The sequence below is a fragment of the Elephantulus edwardii genome, unplaced genomic scaffold (genome assembly GCF_000299155.1).
Source record: "Elephantulus edwardii isolate Elephantulus edwardi_28Jun2011 unplaced genomic scaffold, EleEdw1.0 scaffold00044, whole genome shotgun sequence".
Taxonomy (NCBI): Eukaryota; Metazoa; Chordata; class Mammalia; order Macroscelidea; family Macroscelididae; genus Elephantulus; species Elephantulus edwardii.
In genome coordinates this window covers 17,443,825-17,464,209 of record NW_006399794.1, presented here as the reverse complement: position 1 = coordinate 17,464,209, position 20,385 = coordinate 17,443,825, and the positions used below count along the sequence as shown (strand labels likewise).

The 20,385-nt window shown below is 40.1% G+C and overlaps 1 protein-coding gene across 1 annotated transcript in view; it reads left to right on the top strand.

The window, feature by feature from the left end:
* Positions 1–20,385, top strand: part of XRRA1 (X-ray radiation resistance associated 1) — a 70,163-nt gene that overhangs the window by 26,134 nt on the left and 23,644 nt on the right. The window contains exons 7-9 of the mRNA XM_006885736.1: positions 11,071–11,199; positions 12,615–12,832; positions 16,472–16,512. Coding sequence (XP_006885798.1) covers positions 11,071–11,199; positions 12,615–12,832; positions 16,472–16,512 — 388 coding nt within the window. The remainder of the gene's footprint in view (positions 1–11,070; positions 11,200–12,614; positions 12,833–16,471; positions 16,513–20,385) is intronic.

Below are 20,385 nucleotides of genomic sequence, written 5' to 3'. Positions count from 1 at the left end.
GACTGGGGTAATCGGGATGGGCGTGTCAGAGGCAGTGCGGTTGGCGCAGGATAGAGCAGGGTTTAGGGCTGTTGTGCATAGGGTCGCTATGAGTCACAAATGACCCGATGGCACATAACAACAACAAACATTTGGACATCATTTTTTGTGAAGTTCCTGTTCAGGTCTTTTGCCTATTTTAAAAATGTATTGTCTGTATTTTGTTTGGGCTTATTTGTAGAAGTCTTTTTATATCTTCTATATAAAGCATTTTGTTGGCTACACATCATCTTTATTTAAACTGTGGTTTGCCCTTGGTTCATACTTTGTTCACAGTCAAATAGCTTTATTTTTTTAAATTTTATACTGGTTTACTTACAAAGTTTGGATACATTGTTTTTCACACTGGATCTTTCCCATTTCCTTAAGTCAAATAGCTTTTGTTGCATTCCCCTCCCATTCATTTTGTATTCAGATACGTTTTTATGATCAGATATGCTGATTATATCACTACAACTTTGTACTATTCTAAAGATTAAATAATTAAGATTTTCTCAAAACTTTACATAACTTGAGTCTGTTACCTGCTTTGTTCTCCTTTTACTTCAGGTTTAACCTTGCATAACATGACTTTTCTCTTCTAACTTATTTGCATCTCTTATTTCTTTTTAAAATATTTTTTAATTAATACTAATAAAAATTTACAGAGACTTTGGAATTCCATTCATTCATTGTTGCACTTTTCTCCCCGCCCACCCCTCTCGCACCAGTACACTCCTTTCCTTGAAAAGCAAAAGAAAAGTTCCCCTATTGCTTTACAGTCCCTCCCCCCAGGTCCACTCCACCATGCAGCCTTCGTCCTGGACTCCTGTCATGATAATAATACCCAATCACATATCCCTTTTAAACAGTTTTTTCACTCATCTGTTTCAATACAGTATACATTATTTATCCCATCTTTCTTAGTCTCCCCTCCAACCCCGATGTCAGTTCTGTTTTACAACAGTGACACTATGCAGTATTTGTCCTTTGTGACTGAGATAGTTCACTCAGCATAATGTCCTCCAGGGTCATCTATTTTGAATAATTTTGCATGAATTCCTTGTTTTTCAATGCAGCGTTGTATTCCATTGTGTGAATATACCACAGCCTCTCTATCCATTGATGGGCACTTAGGTTGTTTCCAGCTTCCTGCTATCGTGAACAAAGCCACGATAAACATGTGCGTGTATATATCTGTTTAGGTGGCAGTTATGGTCTCTTTGGGGTATATTCCCAGTAGTGGAATTGCTGGGTCAAATGGTATCTCTATTTGCAACTTTTTGAGAAAGCACCACAATGCCTTCCACAGTGGTTGCACCATTTTACACTTCCACCAGCAGTGAATAAATGTTCCAGTTTCTCCGCAACCTCGCCAGCATTTGTTGCTTGCTGTTCTGTTAAATTTTGCTGTTCTTACTGGGGTGAGATGATATCTCATAGTTGTTTTGATTTGCATCTCTCTTAGAACTAGGGATTTTGAACATTTCTTCATGTGCTTGTGGGCCATCTGAAAGTCTTCTTTGTTGAAGTGTCTGTTCATATCCTGTGCCCATTTTTCAGTTGGGTTGTTTACCTTTATCTTGTTGTGGTGTGTATCTCTTATTTCTCAGCATTGGATCTCACTATTATCTTTATCTGGGTAAGTTAAAGAAATCATATTTGATTCACTCCATTTTTATACATAGGCTAATGGGCTACGGTATGTCAGAGATGGTGAATATGGCACTGGATAGGATGGGCTCTGTAGTTCACAGGGTCACATCGAGTTGTACTTGATGGCATCTAACAACAACATCTTTAGACTGCTGTATCTCAGGAATAAATATGATGCATTGAACACTAATTACCAAAACCCAGATGAGTTATGGGATGAACATCAAAGATATAATCTATGAAGAAATCAAAAGGTCATTACAAAGACAGGGAAGAAATAAAAGACAAAAATGACTGTTAGAAGAGACTCTGAAATCTGCACCAGAACATATAGAAACCAAAACAAAGGGAGGAATTGCTAAAGTATGAGAGATAAACAGAAGATTGGAAAGCTTGGGAACACAAAGTATTATAACAAAATATGCAAAGAGCTGAAGTTAGAAAGCCAAAAGAGAAGAACATGTTTGTCACTTCCCACACTGAAAGACTGAGGAACAAATTCATGCCTTGAGTTGACTACTCAAGGAGTCTATGGCCAAATTATTGAATTATGCAGGAAGCATCAAAGGAAGATGGAAGAAATACACAGAGTAACTGTACCAAAATAATTGGTCAACAAGAAATCGTTTCAGGAAGTAGCATATGATTAAGAACCACTGGTAACAAAGAAAGAAGTTCAAGCTGCATTAAAGGTGTTTGCAAAAAATAAGACTCCAATAATTGATTTACTACCAGTTGGTATGTTTCAAGAAATAAACGCAGCTCTGGACTTACTAACTATCCTATGCCAAGAAATTTAGAAGACAGCTACCTGGCCAACTGATTGGAAGTGATTCATATTTGTTCCCATTCTACCAAAAAAGTGATCCAGCAGAATGTAACAATTATAAAACATCACTTGCCTGCTAATAAAAGCTTACTGAAGATTATTTTAAAACCACTGGAATAGTACACAGATTGGACACTGTCAGAAATTCAGATGGTTTCAGATAAGATTGTGGCATGAAGGATATTATTGCTGATACCAGATGGACCCTGACTGAAATCAGAGAATACTAGAAAGATGTTTCTTGTATATTATTTACTATGTAAAGGCATTTAACTGTGTGAATCATAACAATTTATGGATAATATTGAGAAGAATGAGAATCCTAGAGCTCTGAAAGTATAGGTGCTTATGTGAAACTTACATTTAGACCAAGAAGTAGTTGTCCAAACAGAACAAGGGAGCACTGAATAGTTTAAAATCAGGAAAGGGGTGCATCAGGGTTCTGTCCTTTCTGCATGCCTAATCAATCTGTGCTGAGAAAACCAAGGAGCTGGCCTATGTGAAGGATCTTTGATCATATTGGAGGAAGACTTAGCCATAACCTTGCTTGCAGCAAGTTAAGAAGACTTGAAGCACTTATTGAAGAAAATCAAAGACTACAGTCTTCAATATGAATATGTGTCAACACCATCATGATAGAGAAAGAAAAGGTTGAAGCTACTAACAGTCTGATTTTACCTGAATCCACAATCAACACCTATGGTAGTAGCAGACAGGAAATCAAAAGACATGTTGCATTGAGAAAATCTGCTGTCAAGGATCTCTCTAAATTGCTGAAGAACAAAGATGTCAGTTTAAAAACAAAGGTATGCCTGATTCAAGTCATAGTATTTCCAGTTATTTCCTGTGCATCTGAAAGACAATGAATAAAGATGACCAAAGACACATTGATGCTTTCGAATTGAGTGTTGGAGAAGAATACTAGATATCTCATGAACTTCAAATGAACAAACAAATCTGTCTTGAAGAAAGGGAAACCAGGGTGCTCCTTAGTGGCAATGAATGAGAAACTTTTTCTCTATACTTTGAGCTTCTTGTCAGGAGTGGTCAATCCTTGGAAGAAGACATCATGCTGGCAAAGTTGGAGAGTCAGAGAAAGAGAAGAAGGCCTTCAACAGGATGGATTGACACAGTGACTGTATCAATGGTTTGGAACATTTCTGAGTTTGTGAAGATGGTACAGATAGGACAAGATTCTAGTCTGTTGTTCATAGGGTCACAATGAGTAGTAGTCAGGTCATTGACATGTAACAATAGCAACCCAACAACGATTCCATATTTTGTGGAAGCTTTGGTGGCACAGTGGGGTAAGCATTGAAAGGTCTATGGCTAGAACCCAGTAGTGGCTCTGTTGGAGAAAAATGAGACAGTGTGTTTTGATAAATATTTACAGTCATAGAAACCTTGCCAAGTAGTTCACCAAATAGTTCAGCTCAGTGTTACTGTACAAGCACTATGAGTTGTGATTCACTTGATGGCAGTGAGTTTTTATTACTTATTTTGAGCTTAAATTTGACACTTTGACTTTCTCATTAGGTCTATTCCCTGTGAAACCTATACTTAGACCAGGAAGCAGTACTTGGAACAGCAGGGAATCACTGCATGGTTCAAAATCAGGAATGGAGTGCATCAGGAATGCATCCTGTCTCCATATCTTTTCAATCAACATGCAGAACAGATCACTCAGGAGACTGGGCCTCATAAGAAGGAATGTGGCATTAGGATTGGAGGAAGACTCATCAGCAGCCTTGTTATGCAGATGACATAATCTTGCTTGCTAAAACTGAGGCAGACCTGAAGTGTTTCCAGCAAAAGATCAAGGACTGCAGTCTTCAATATGGATTGAAGTTCAACATCAGGAAGACAAAGATTCTTACCACCGGGCCAATCGGCAGCACCATAATGGATGGAGAAGAAATTGAGGTTGTTAACAGTTACACCTTGCTTGGCTACATAGTCAACACTATTGTCACCAGCAGTCAGGAAATTAAAAGATTAATTGTATTAGGTAAATCTGCTGTCAAGGACCTTTCCAGAGTATTGAAAAGCAGTGATACCAGTCTAGAGACTAAGGTGCACCTGATCCAGTTCTTGGTCTTTGCAATTACTTGCTATGCATCAGAGAGCTGGAGAATGACTGAGGATGATAGAAGAAGAATTGATACCTTTGAGTTAGGGTGCTGGAGAAGAGTCTTGAGCATGCCATGCATAGTCAAGAAAACAAATAGGTCTATCTTAGAGTGAAGCCAAGTTTCTCCTTGGAGGCTAGGATTTTGAAGCTCCATCTTACATACTTTGGGCATGTGGCCATCATTGGAAAAGGACATCATGTTCACAAGGTTGGAGGGACTACACAGGAGAAGACGACCCTGGATGAGATGGATTGATTTAGTGACTAAGGCAGTGGGATTATGAGTGTCAGAGTCAGGAAGACTGGCTCAGGACAGGGCAGGCTTCAGAGATATTGTACGTAGAGTTGCTATGAATCGTAGGTGACTCCATGGCACCTAACAACAACAAAATTGGATCACATAAATTGACTCTAGGGCTTGTATATGATCAATTGAGCCAGGACTGTTAACTTTTCCCCCCCCCCCAACCACTGTATTCCTAATAATGCCATCTAAAAGAACCCTAGCTTTTTAATAGCCACATCATAAGGTTTTTTAAACAAACTGTTAAGCTACTCCTTTCTCATCTTATGTATGCACGGTAGATTTTCTATATCTTAACTAGACACTGATCTGACATTTGACCTTGTGTCATTAGATTTGCCAAGTTTGTGGCAACCCATAGTTTATTCTATTGAGTGTCATTTTTAGCCTAACCCAAAGTCTTACAATGTAAACATAAAAGAAACCCCTGTCTACCATTTAGGTAGAGAATTGGGCCCAGAGATGCTCAATCCTAGTCAGAAATCACATAGCAAGTATAAGATGGCACAAACCCTGGGTCTGATCCCCACTTTCATGACTTTTCTCATATGGCACATGATTTCTCATTCTTGAATCCAACCACTGGGGCATGCTCTTAGTTTCTACAAAAATGAAAACTTGTCAGATATTATAAGGTGCAAATTCTTTTTGGCAAGAGAAGGTATAATAAAAATAGCACCACTCTGAACAGCTGGAAACCTAGGCTTTTTGCCTCCTGATGGACTCCCACCACTTCAAAGAGTTCTTCCCCTAACTCCACCATGGGAAGAGCTCAGTGGGAGAGCCTGATGCTTTTGCTTTGAAGCCTTACATCTGTCCTCTTCACCTCCCTGTTCACTGGCTGCTCTATGTTAAAACATCTTTTTAGAGATAAAAAGAAACTTGTCCATGTTATAATTAGGATGGAACTTTAAAAAGACAAAGTGATGTAACTTGTCATGAGAGACAGGAGCTGAGCCAGCTTCCCCATTATAAATATCAAGAGGCATTTTCTGAAGGCTTATTTCTTAGCTTAGCTATTCTTAGTTTTATATTTATATTTTATATTTCTTCAAAAGATTGACCAATTAATTGTAAAGCAGCAGAGCTTCTGTGCACCTTCCTGTAATTGCTCTCAGAGGTAGATTAAAAATTCAGTGTGTGAAAGTTGATGTTTCCAGGAAAAAGAAAAGTATTGTCTGTAACCTTGAAATACTGGGAACAAAATAGCTATAAACTATTATAAATAAATAAATAAACTAATAGCTTCTTTGCTGACTGTCTCTAATCTTGGCTTTTCAACCCTGTTCCCCACATTACTGCCAGGACTCTTTCTAATACCATGTGTATGAATCTTCAAGAAAATTATGCAGAGTTAAAAAGAGGAGCTAATCTCAAAATGTTTTATACTATATAATCTCATTTGCAGGATAATTTTGAAATGGCAAAATCTTAGAATTAGAGAATGGATGAGTAATTCTAGGATTGGAAGTGTTAAAAGAAGGTTATTGTTATTAAAGGACGTTATGAAGGGTTCTGTGGTGTAGGAGATGTTCAGTATCTTGACTGTGAATCACTACCGTGAACATGAACCATTTACGAGCAGGTTGAAAATGCAATCCAACTTAATAAACACACAGACATACATAAACTAGAGAAATCTGAGTAAGGTGGATGGATTATTTCAATGTCAGTATCTTGCTTGTGATAGTATGTTGTTATGTTATATGTCATCAAATTCACTGAGATTCATAGTGACCCTATTAACCTGGCCCTATCCTGTGCTATCCTCACCATCTCTATTATACTTGAGCCCATTAGCAGTCACTGTGTCAGTCCATCTTGTCACAAATCTTCCTCTCCTTCACTGACCTTTCCAAGCATAAGGTCTTTCTCAAAGGTCTAGTCGCTCCTAACAACATGCCCAAAGTATATGATATCTTCACTGCCCTTACTCTGAGGAGTCACCTGGCTTCACTTCCTCCAAGACAGACTTGTTTGTTCTTTTGGCAGTCCTTGGAATATTCAGTGCTCTTCTCCAACTCTACAACTCAAAGTAATCAGTTCTCCTTCTGACATCCTTAATCATTGTTAAATTTTCAGATGCATAGCAAGTAATTGGAAAGACCATGATTTGGATCAGGCTCATGTTAAGCACTTTGGAAAGGTCCCTGACAGCAAATTTTCCCAGTGTAATATGTCTTGGTAGCATCAGGATGGATGGCGAAGAGATTGAGATTGTTCACAGTTTCAGTTTGCTCGGCTCCACAGTCAACACTCTTGGCACCAGCATCCAGGAAATAAAAAAATATATTGCGATGGGAAAGTCTGCTGTTAGGGACCTCTCTAAAGTACTCAAGAGCAACGATGTCTCTCTGGAGACTAAGGTACACCTGATACAGGCCATGGTCTTTGCAGTCACTTGTTATGCATCAGAGAGCTGGACTATAACTAGGGAGGATAGAAGGAGAATTGACGCCTTTGAGCTGTGGTGTTGGAGAAGAGTATTGAATGTACCCTGGACTGCCAAGAAAACAAACAGATTCATCCTAGAGAGGGTTAAACCAGGCTACTCCTTGGAGGCAAGGATTCTGGGGCTTTGTCTGACATACTTTGGACATGTAAGGAGAGACAGGTCCTTGGAGAGGGACATCATGCTTGGGAGGGTGGAGGGACAGCGCAGGAGAGGAAGACCCTCTATGAGGTGGATTGATTCAGTGAGTGAGGTAATCGGGATGGGTGTGTCAGAGGCACTGCGATTGGCACAGGATAGGACAGGGTTTAGGGCTGTTGTACATAGGGTCGCTATGAGTTGCAAACAACCCAACAGCACATAACAACAACAACAATATGTCTTTTGATTTCCTGACTGCTGGTGTCAAGGATGTTGATTGTGGATCCAATTAAAATCAAATCATTGACAACATCATTCGTTTCTCTATCTGTCGTGATGTTGCCTATCGACCCAGTGGTGAGGATTTCTGTTTTCTTGATGTTACAGTGTAATCCATATTAAAGGCTGCAGTCTGATCTTCTACAGCAAATGCTTCCAGTCCTCACTTTCAGAAAGCAGGATTGTGTCATCTGCCTAAAATAGGCTGTTGACAAGTCTTCATCTGATCCTGATGCCATAGTATTCATAAAACTTGGCTTCTCATGTAATTTGTTCAGCATACAGTTTGGATAGGTCTGGAGAAAGGTTATAACTCTGATGCACCCCCTTCCTGATTTTAAAATGTTCAGTATTTATTTGCTCTATTTGTACAACAGCTTCTTGGTCTAGGTATAGATTTATACTGAACACAATTAAGTGTTCTGAAATTCCCACTCTTCTCAGTGTTAGCCATAATACGCTATGATCCACACAGCCAAATGCCTCTGCATAGTCATTAAAAAGCAGATAGCCTCCTTCTGGTGTTCTCTGCTTCCCTCCAAGATTGTCCAACATCATTGATGAATGATATCCCTGGTCCATGGCCTCTTCTAAATCCAGTTTCTATTTCTGGCAATTCTCTGTTCATGTACTGGTCTAATTGGTTTTTAAATAATCTTCAAAATGATTTCTCTTACATGTGATATTAATGATACTGTTTGATAATTTCCATATTCTGTTGGATCACCTTTTAAAAAAAATTAGGAATAATTATGGATCTCTTCCAGTCAGTTGGCCAGGTTGCAATATTCCAGATTTCCTGGCTTAGCCTGGTAAGCATGTCCTGGTCTGCATCTGTTTACTGGAACTTGTCACTTGGTGTTTTTCTGGGGCCTTATTTTTGTCAGTGCTTTCAGTGCAACTTCTACTTCTTCCCTTCCTTTGTCACCAGTGGTTCTTATTCATATACTACTCCCTGAAATAGTTCCAGGTCAGCCAATTCTTTCTGATGCAGCAGCTATGTATTTCTTTCTTCTTCTTTTGATGCTTCCTGGATCATTAAGAATTTTGCCCACCCTTCTGTATTGCAATTCAAGGCTTGAATTTGTTCCTCAATTTTTTCTGTTTATGAAATGTTGAACAAGGTCTTCTCTTATTTTTATTTTCATATTCCAGCCTTTTGCACATTTCATTATAGTACTTTGCTTTGTCTTCTTGAGCTGCCCTGTGAAATCTTCTGTTCAACTCTTGTTTGGCCATCTATTCTCTTTGTTTTGGCTCCTTGTCAAACTAGTATAGCATGTTGTTGTTGTTGTTATGTGCCGTCGAGTCGCCTGCGACTCATAGCGACCCTATGTACGACAGCCCTAAACTCCGCTCTGTCCTGCGCCATTCGCACTGTCTCTGATACTCCCATCCCAATTATCCCAGTCACTGAATCAATCCACCTCCCATTTATGGAAATTGGGAATTTGTCTGCATTATTTCTTAAAACTGTATAGAAATTTATAATCATCAATTGAAAAAGTCAAAATAAGCAGAAGTTTGTAATTACGATGGAGCAAGAGCAGATAACAGCGCTATTCTCAGTCATGTTTCCTGAGTTCCTCTTGCTACTTGATCAAGCCTCTTTCCTCCACTTCCTGCTTCCGAATTTCCCTTAACCCTAAGGTTATACACCATTGCTGTAAAAAAACCCCTAGTTTTTAATAATTTATTGTCTTCCACAGGCTCTTTTTGGATCAGGCTATAGCTCCCCTTCATTTCCTCACATGGATCTGGATGTGAATGTGAGTGAGAGATAATTTGAGATAGTAGAAAGAGCCTGGAGTGAGGCAGACCTGCCTTTAATTTGAGTTCTACCAGTTATTTAGCTATGAGACCTTGGGCTTTGTCACTCTGTGCTTGAATTTCACATCTGAATAAAATGGACAAAAAGAATGTCTCCTCAGACCTGTTCTGAAATGACATATATAAAACATCTAACAGTGCCAAATCCAGTAGACATTTAATACCTATTTCCTTTTGTCTTATTGCATGTGTTTTTTGGGATTTATATGTGTGTTTGTGTGTATTTATATTTGTGCCTACATGTCTTTTTTGTGTGTCTATTTTGGTGTGTAGAAGAGATGAAATGTAGGATTTCAAGGTAGAGATGAAAATATGATTTGTCTACTTGTGTAGTTAAACAGACTTATCTGGAGATGCAAATGAGGTAACTTGAATGGTAGTAACTAAAATGCCATTACCTCCTGTCCTACCATGTAGTTTAGGAGCTTAAGTCCCACTCTCAGGCATTCTGGGAATCCTCAGAGGGTTTGGTTTAAGATGAGATGTATCCATCCCTCTCTGATGTATCCACTTTATGAAGTCACCTTAGAGAACATCAAGACAGATTAAGAATGGTCCTTAATGGTGACAATGGTGTGGTCTATGTCAAGTGCTCTGTCTCCTGCGAGTCCCCTGGTTTCCATTCTTTGGGATAGGATGGCAAACATAGGAGTCTTCCCTGAGCTAAAGTTGTGCCATGATCTAACTATAGAACGTCCCTTCTCAATCCCTTCAAGCCTTGCCCAACCTGCCACTTGCTGTGAGCACTACCAATTGTTTCTCCCTCCTACCAGCTTGTGTATGTGTGCAGTCTTTCTCCACAGTGAGGGTTCAGGGACTACAGCTGGAGTCACTTACCCAAATCCTCTCTCTCTATGCTCTTGACTTCATCAGTGTCAGATACACACATAAAACTTCTTTACTTCTCCCCACCCTTCTATGTAAACAGGTCTCTCTGACCCAGCTCCATCTAAAGTTTAACCAGTTTAATTTTGTTTGTTATTTACGGTCAAATCAGAACCTACTCACAGTTGACTCAGCAGGTTTTCAGAGTGAGTAAATTGCCTTGGAGGAGGAGCTGGTGGAGTCAAACCATGTATCTTTGTATTGGCAGCACAGTTCCTTTTGACTAAGCCACTAGAGCTCCCTAATGTGTAACAGTAGGGACAGTTATGGCTCTAGTTGCAATACAATGCCCACATCTAAATGTTAAACAGCCAAGGAAGGACAACAGGTACAGAAAACTGTGATGTGAGTGTGACTTGAGAGAAAGGCCAGCTAAGGAAAGAATCCTATATTCTGTTCCCTTCCCAAAGGGTCCTCTCTTGAGCACTACAGAAATTATTAAGTTGATTAGCCTCCCTGATTGGATCTCTGCCTCCACTAATTCCTGGAGAGAATGGCGTTTTCTTCCTGCCCTTTCTTTTTACCCAAGATCTTTGCACTCACAGGGAAACATCTGTAATGACGCTGACAAGCAAGAAGTACACCCTGAGGTTCCCAGCGCTGGAGACACTGATGCTGGATGACAACAAACTTTCCAGCCCCAATTGCTTTGCCAGCCTGGCTGGGCTCAGGAGGTAAAACCACATGCCCCTCTCTGCAGTGCGCTTTCTAAACCCAGCCTCACTCCTACCCTGAGCACTGCTCTGGAAGCCAGAAAGCCTGGTTCAAACCAGCTCCACCACTCATCCTTGCTGTGTAGCTATAGGCAAGTCACTTCTCCCCTCTGAGCTTTAACTCATCTAGAAAAGGACAGGCATGATCATGTGGCTGGGTTAGATACTACAGAGAGAGGAGGGTAGGCAGAGGGACAGCTGGGGTCAAGATCTTGACCCTGAGAGGGGAGATGGGGGGGAAGGTGAGAATATGAAAGAAATGGACCTGCTGTCTGTATGAGGAAGTATTAGTTCAATGGTGATTAATTTTTTAAATAAAATTCTTATTTTATACTGGTTCACTTACAAAGTTTCACACAAGATCTTTCCCATTTCCTTTACCCACCTCTCCCTCCACCCATCAAATTGTGTGACCCTATGACTAACAAGCCCCCCCACCCCTTTACCACCCTCCTTCCCTCTCCCCCCTTGGATCCTCATACATGTTCTACAACAATGGTCTTATACAGTATTTGTTCTTATGGGACTGAGTTCATTTAGCATAATGCTCTCCAGTCCCTCCCAAGTTAGATAGTGATTTACAAAATCATTGCTCCTGTGTGCTGCATAGTATTCCATCATGTGAATATACCATAATTTCTCAATCCATTCCCTTGTGTTTGGACATTAGACTGTTTCCATGTTCTTGTGATGGTGAATAACACTGCTATGAACACTGGTGTACAAGTCTCCATTTGTGCCTCAGTTCTCATTTTCTTGGGGTGTATTCAAGCAGTGGAAGAGCTATGTCATGTGGGATTTCTAGGTTCAGCTTTTTGAGGAAATGGCCAAACTGCCTTTCAAAGTGGTTGTATCATTTTACAATCCTAATGGTGATTAATCTTATAAAACATGATGAATGGGAATGATTGCATGAAACACAATATGAATGAATGGTAGTGTGAAAAACAATGATATGAACCTTGTAAACAAACCAATATAAAATATTAAAAAACTCCACCATTTTAAAAAGCCCTGTTTGGTTGGAGTAAAGAGAATGAGGCATTTAAATAGTTAAATTTTAGATCCCTAGAAAGACTACTTTGGATGCAGCTATCATATACTAAACACTACTTTTTGCCAGGCTATGTACATATATGATCTCATTTAGTCTTGAGAAGAACCCTGAGAAATTATTATTATTATTATTATTATTATTATTACTACTTATTATTATCCCCATGTTAGGGATAGGAATATTGAGGCCCAGAGAGGATAAATCACTGACTCCGGGTCATTAAGAAGATAACTGTCCAAGCCTGATTCCATGTTCTTTCCCCAAAGTTGCTGAGATGTCATTATTGCTGTGATTCTGTATTTGCTTTCCTCAACTGAAGACTGAAGAAGTTAAGCCTGGATCAAAACAGGATTTTCCGGATTCCATACCTACAGCAGGTTCACCTCCGTGATGGATCTGGAGACTGGGTTGGAGGTGAGGGAAGACCCCAGAAGGAGCACCAATCAATGCTGCGGCCCAAGCTGTGGGTGTATGAGGACTCAGATGAGCAACCAGATTATACTGTGCTGCCCATGAGAAAGGATGTGGACCGGACAGGTGTGTGAGGCCTCCTGTTCTAGGGGCCTTAGTTCTATGGAGGGCGGGGACAAATTACTTAGACTTTATTTTAAAAATATGTGGCTCCCTAGAGAACGGCTAGATTTAAGATATTGGGCCTAGGATAGGAAGGTCTAGGTCTCACATGAACTATTTCAATGACTCCCTAACTTGTTCTGTCTGTTAAGATGTTTTTTTAAAAAATTTTCTTTTCCAAATGAGAAGAAACTCAGACACTTCCCAGGGTGGGACTCATGTTCCCACTGCCCTCTTCTCTGAGCTTCCTTAGCTTTTTGTCCTTTTAGGCCAAGTCCCACTGAAGTCTCAAGGTGGCTATTATAGTTCCAAGAATCAAATCCAAATGGCAACCTTCAGAAGCAGGAAAAGAAATGTCACTTTTATTATAAACAAAACACCCTAGTGACTTAGTAAGGAATTGCCCTGCCAGCCCACAGGCAAGCAATGTGAATCCACCAGCATATGTGGAAATACAGTAAAACAGAACATCAATACAGAGAAGCAGAAGAGAGAGGAATGGGGAGAGAGCTGGAGATAGCAAGGGAGAGCAGCCCCATGGGAAAAAGATGGGCAGTCTTCTCCATATGATTTACAGCTTCTGAAAACCCATTAGGGATTCAGCTGAGTCAATTCTGACTTGATAGCAATGAGTTTGAGTTGTGAGTTTTGTTCCATTGTTCTAGTGCCACCATACCACTGTTTTCTTTTTTACGTGTCCTTTAAGTTGAAGAATAATTTACTGGGAATAAAGTACAGAAATCTGCGAGCTTTAATTTCACACCACACTTTCACCATGACCCATATCCCATTACTGAACATTGGTACCCTACTAATTAGTAAATACACGATTCTGACCTCTATTGTCATAGACAATATTTGCCTGATTTGAGATTCATGAGTATAGAATTACACAGTATGAATTTATTTCACCCAACATTCTATCAGTAAGACTTATTCTGTTGTTCATATGTCAGTTGTTCATTATTTTTCATTGTTTTCACTTATATGATACTTTTTTACCTTTTTTCTACTGAAAGACATTTTGCAATTTCTCATTTCCAGCTAGGGAGCTCTGGTAGTTCTGTGGTAAGGAATAGCAAACAACAACAACATAGATAAAGCTGCTCCGAAGATTCTTTGCATGTTTTTTGGTGGATACACTCACTCATTCTTATTAAGTATTTGGGAATGAAATTGTTGGATTAATATATTAAGAGATTTATATTGGTTAAATACTCTGTATTAAAATGTGAGTAATAAATCTTCCTTTATATTCAATATAGTCTTTTCAAAATCCTGTAAGATTACAAAAGTTTTGGATGTATCCTCAGCTAAATTTTCCCTTCCATTTTATGAATTAGCTGTTCTGCTGAGTCTGTTCTTCTGTAGAGCATACCTTTTAAAAAGGTATCTTTTAAAAATGAACAATCTCCTGTGCAATCTACAGTCTTGGAAACCCAGGTCAGCTATGAGTTGATTCCAGCTCAACCACAATGGGTCAAATCATATTTTAAATTTACAAAATTGTTAATAAGTTCTCTTCCATAGCAACCTGCTTTTCTTTCAGAAATAGAATAGTCTTCTGAATTCCTCAGGAAATCCTAAATACTCCATTTTTAAGTTTTATTCTATTTTCCAAATAAACCCTATTGTGTTTCTTTCAGATGTTAGTTCTTTTATATATGTTTTTTTGTGAAAATAAAAACAATTCATTCTCCTCAAATATCAGCAGAATCTTGGTTGTCTCTTTATCTTTTTGTTTAAGAATCCCTAATCAGACCTTAGAATGAAAGTTCCACTTTCTTGAATTTGCTTCCTGTTGTGGGGAGGCTGGGAGTGGGGCATTGTGTTTAGGGACAGTGTTTCTGTGTCTCCAGGGAGTCTCCTTAGCACCCACACTTGCACCCACAGCCATCTCTCTGTGAATTCCTACTTCATTCATTGATCAAACCTTTCCTACACGCCTTCCAGAACCACATCATAGGTGAGTTACTTCTATTATGTGTTTTTTCCTCTGTTATTTTCCCCCCTTTATTTTCATATGATATTTATAATTCATGCCATCATGAACACGTAGAAAGGCTCCCTATTTCCAGGGCTTTGCTTTATTCTGTTGAGATCAGCTGTTTATTGTCTCATTTTACTCTTATAATCTCAAGAGGCTGAATCCTGCTGTTCTGCTGTGCTACTTGCTCGTGGTGGTGGTGGTTGTTGTTGTTGTTGTTGTTAGGGGCCATAAAGTCAACTACAACTCAGCAGCCCCTGAACAACAAGTCTGAACTCTTCCCTGTCCTGTACAATCATACCATCTCTGATATGCTTGAGCCCATTGTTACTCTGTCAGTTCATCTTGCTTGGGGTTTCCCTTTCATTCTCTTATTCCTCACCTTTCCAAGCATGATGTTATTTTTTTGAAGGACTAACCCCTCCTGACAATATGCCCAAAGTATGTGAGACAAAGTGTCACCACACTTGTCTCCAGGGAGCAGCACCCCAGCTACACTTCCTCCAAGGCAGACTCGTTTGTTCTTTCAGCAGTCCATGGGATGGATATTCAGTGCTCTTCTCTAACATCACAACTCAAAGGCTTCAATTCTTTTTCTGTAATCTTTATTCACTGTCCCACTTTCAGATGCATAGGGAGCATAGGATGGCTCTTGCTAGTTCTCCCGAATTCACTGTCTTCACACTGTTGTCAACTGGGACAAAGAAATACTGAATGAGGGCACCAAGGATGGAGAAAAAACAGAGTGTAAAGGCAGGGGGCAAACAGCTTGAAGACTGAAGCCCAGAACCAAGTGTCTCTGTAACCTTTATTGAGGATTTCCAGGAAATAAATCACCAAGAGAATTCTTTTGAAGCTAAGTTTTTCTCTATTGTCAACCTTATGCTTATCTCAGGAAGGAAGTGGTTCACAAATAAAACTCTTAGTCCCTCTGCAGGAGAGCGCTGGTGGTTTGTTGTCTGCAGGAAGCAAAAACCCTTAGCACTCTTTCTGCAAGAGGGCCCTGGAAGCTTTTTATCAGCAAAAAGCATCTCTGTCACAAGCATGATCACAAGCAAAAAGCATGATCTGTCACAAGAGGAATTCCAGCTTGTATTTGTGCTTCCTTCAATTCCTTATTAAGCATTTGGCTTAACATTTAGTTTAACATTTGGCTTCCCACATCACACATTCTGTAATAATAAAACAAGTAGTGTTTTCATATTCTCTCACAGAATATATTTTATAGACATTTCTCTCTTCTAAGACAATTCATTTCCATTCTGATCAATACTGCCCACTGAATAGTTCTGAGGCTAGAAAAAGTTTTCATGTTATAAAGTCAGGCAGAGATTGGTGTGGCTCGAATATAGTAAGAGAAAAAGAGGGTGGTATGAGGTGAATTAGAGAAGTAAACTCAAGTCAGGTTATGCAAAGCCTCATGCTTGGGAAAAGAGTTGGGATTTTATTCCAAGAATAGAGGGATTTATTACTGACATGCCAGCTCCTCTCCCACATTGCACTGGAGCTGGGAGGTCAGAACGAGACCTGCCTACAGACTGATCCAGACCTCAGCCTCTATGAGGGGGCTGTTGGCACTTTTCTTAACCTCTGTTCTTGTTTCTTTTTTATTTCAGAGGTTGTGTTCTCATCTCGCCCTGGATTTTCAACCTCACAGGTAGGAAGTATTTCCTACTTCATGTATGTGCTCTTGAGTTGAATATTAATGTTAATAAACAAATATAAATAAACTCATTGGAGCCCTGAGGTAGATAACACTGGGGAAGGCCATTCATTGGACAGATATTTCTGAGCAACTTCCATCAGCCAGGCACTGTGTGGCCATTGGAGATGCTGTAAACTTGGCAGCCATGCCCCTGCCCTCGCACAGCCCACAGGCTGCTTTCAGGTGCTGTTGAGTAATAATGGTTTCACTTGCAGTGATAAGACTGGTATGGAAGTGGGGTAATCACCAGGTTCCTGACAGGAGCCCTCAAAAGCTGCAGCATGCAAGGTACACTATCATGAAGGACTTAACAGTTTATGATGTTTCAAGCTTAGATAAAGAACTTTTACTTTTGGGTGCTTAAGAAAGATGCTCTCTAAGGTTGTAGAGACTGATATATATATGCTAAATACTGATTTATCCATTTATAGTAATTAGTATAACTGTACATTTTGCCAATCTGCATTCTTGAGAAGTAGCTCAGTCCATCCCCTCCCACAAATGTAACTGTGCAAGAAATTGTATCAGTTAGCTACTGCTACATAACAAATCAACTTAATACTTACTTTAAAGAATAGGAATTTAGTATTTCTCAATTATTTGGGCTGAGTAGATGATCCTCAAGACTTAGTCAAGCACTTGCCTTCATCTGGCACATTTTGGGCATATGGGGTGGGGGAGAACGGTTCACATGGCATGCCTTAGTATCTCCCTCTATGTAATCTTTCCAATTTGGATTTCTTTATAGTAGGGTGGCTTCATGGTTCCAAGAGAACAAGGGAGAATTATAAGATTCTGACACTCATTGTTACTCCTGCCACATTCTGTTAGTCAAAGCAAGCTGTAAGTGCAGCTTTAAGGGGGCAGAGAGTGAGGTCACTCTGCAGAATGTCACACCTACTGGCATGGAAAGAATATGTGGCCATTAAACAGGTCTATCACAGGAATCAAAGCTAATTGGTAAGCTGCTCAGAGCTCAAATCAGTGCTGTCTTTAAATCTGAGAACCTGAGGAGTTAGGTGGATGGTTGAGACTTTGGTGGCTTCTCTGAACGTCACATGCACCATCTTAAATACCCTCTTTCTACCTTCAGTAGGCCCAGCCTGTTTTCAGGTCAGGCACTTATGCTTCCTAGTTAGTGCTAGACACACGCCAAAGTGATCCTCTGGCTTTCTTTTTTTCTGTTCTCCAGTCTGACTCACCCCTTCAGCTTGCACAGCTTTGCTGCAGGTGGGGAATTGCACAGTGGAGACTGCCTTACCAGGTCACCACAATTCACTCAGACCTCTCAGAGATTGTATTCAGAGCACCTGGAGAGGAGAACCATATAATCACAGCTCCATAGCTGACCTGTCCCACAGATGTTACTTCAGTAGTTGAACTCTGGGAGAGTATAAAATACTTGATCCATATTGGTGCTATGCAAATGTTCCTTGATTGAATAAATTACATTTAAGCTACTTTCTCCAGTTCATCCAATAATTATTAGAGCTAGGAACAGAATATAGTTCCTCTGAAGCCAATCGTTAGATTAATAGCTACCCTGTAATTTCCTTTGGTCCCAGCTAAACTTGAGAAATTGGTGAGTAAATTGGGCTTGAGCAAGTCAGAAATGGCCAGGATGGCACAGAATATGGTGGGGTTCAGATCCTTTGTTCAAAGGGCTGCTGTGAGTTATACTTGATTCAAAGATGCTTAACAAATTGAGGTGAGGCATGTCTAACCAAGCAGTTTTCATTTTCTCCATGATCAGACATGTTGACTCTAAGGCAGAAGAACTGTGCAGAGAGGGACTTTTATACCACAACTGACTAGATGTACTGTAGCATTTCCAAGCCCCAAGGCCTGGCTCACTTCATTCAGGATTTAGCTGTTGATGAGCCTCCATTGTAGGATGTGAGCTAGCCCATCAGAAAGGGCTCTCTCTACCAGGAAAATTTCCTTTCCCTTCTTCAGTAGGAGGGAAAGCACGTATCCATTGCTTTCTGAAAAAATTTTGGCCCAACTGTGTTGTTGTTGCTGTTGTTAGATGACATCAAGCCAATGACTCATCAAGACAACTCATTGTGAGTCTGATCCTGTGAACAGACAGATTTGAACCCTGCCTATCCTGTGCCATCCTCATCCTTTCAGAAATACTTGAGCTCAGTATTACATGGTTACATTCTCTGTGTTAATGCATCTTGTTGTAGCTACTCTAGGACAAAGGATAAGGGGCTGGCATAAACAGTAACACCTAACCACCATTTGGAGGACAGCTGTCTGGCCAACTGATTGTAAGAGGTCCATATTTGTTCCCAATCCCAAGAAAGGTGATCCAACAGAATGTGGAAACTATTGAACAATATCATTAATATCATGTACAAGCAAAATACTGCTGAAGAACATTCAAAAACTGCTAGAACAGTACGTAGATAGGGAACTGCCAGAAGTTCAAGCAGGATTTACAAGAGGTCGTGGCACCAAGGGTATCACTGCTGATGAATCCTGGCTGTAAGTAAAGAATACCATGAGGATTGTCTGTTTATACTTTATTTATTGACTATGCAAAGGCATTTGACTGTGTGGATCATAACAAGTTATGGATAACATTGAGAAGAGTGGGAATCCCAAAGCACTTAATTGTACTCATACAAAACCTATACCTAGACCAGGAGGCTGTTGTGTGAACAGAGCAAGGGAACACTACATGGTTTAAAATTAGGAAGGGAGTGTGTCAGGGTGATATTCTCTCTCCATACCTTTTCAGTCTGTATGCTGAGCAAATTATTTGAAAAGCTGCAATCGGTGAAGGTGGCAGCATCAGGATTGGAGGGAGACTCATCAATAACCTGTGTTATGCAAATGACACAACCTTGATTGCTGAAAGTGAGGAGGACTTGAAGTACTTGTTGCAGAAGGTCAAAGAATATAGCCTTCAATTTGGATTGCATTTCAGTGTCAAGAAAACAAAGATTCTTACCACTGGACCAATAGGCAACATCATGATAGGTGGAGAAAAGATTTAAAGTGTTAACTTCATCTTACTTGGATCCATAGTTAACACCCTTGTTACTAGCAATCAGGAAATCAAGAGTTGTATTTGCACTGGAAAAGTCTGTAGTTAGGGACCTCTCCTAAATATTGAGGAGTAATGATGTCAGTTGGAGGACTAAGGTGCTTCTGATTTAGGCAATGGTCATTCCAATCACTTGCTATGCAGCTGAGAGCTGGATGATGAATAAAGGATGCCAGAAGAATTGATGCCTTTGAGCTGTGGTGCTGGAGAAGAGCACTGAACATCCCATGGTCAGCCAAAAAAAAAAAAGCAAACATGTCTTGGAGAGGGTACAGCCAGAGTGCTCTTCAGAGGCAAAAATGATGGTTTGCTTCACATACTTCAAGCATGTTGCTATTAGGGACTACTCTTTGGAAAGGGATGTGATCTCAGAAAGGTAGAGGGTTGGCAATGGAAAGTAAAAGACCCTTGACCAGGTGGATTGACACAGTGACTGCTACAGTAGGCTCAAACATGTCAGGAAGTGTGAAGATGCCACAGGATAGGACAGGGTTCAGATCCGTGGTTCAAAGGGTCACTATGGGTCCAGATCTGTTGTCGATATGGGTCATATTCAACTCAGCGGCACCTGACAACCACAGCCACCAGCACCATTGCTGTCTTTAGACAGCATTTAGACACCATTGCTGTACCCTTAGAAAGCCTGAAGCTGGAACATTGAGTGCTGGAGTTAGGCCCCCATATGACCTAAAAGAATGTGGAAACAGATCCTTGGTAATATCTTCTCTTGTGACACTACTTGTCTTTTCTGGCCAAGCTTCTCTAGA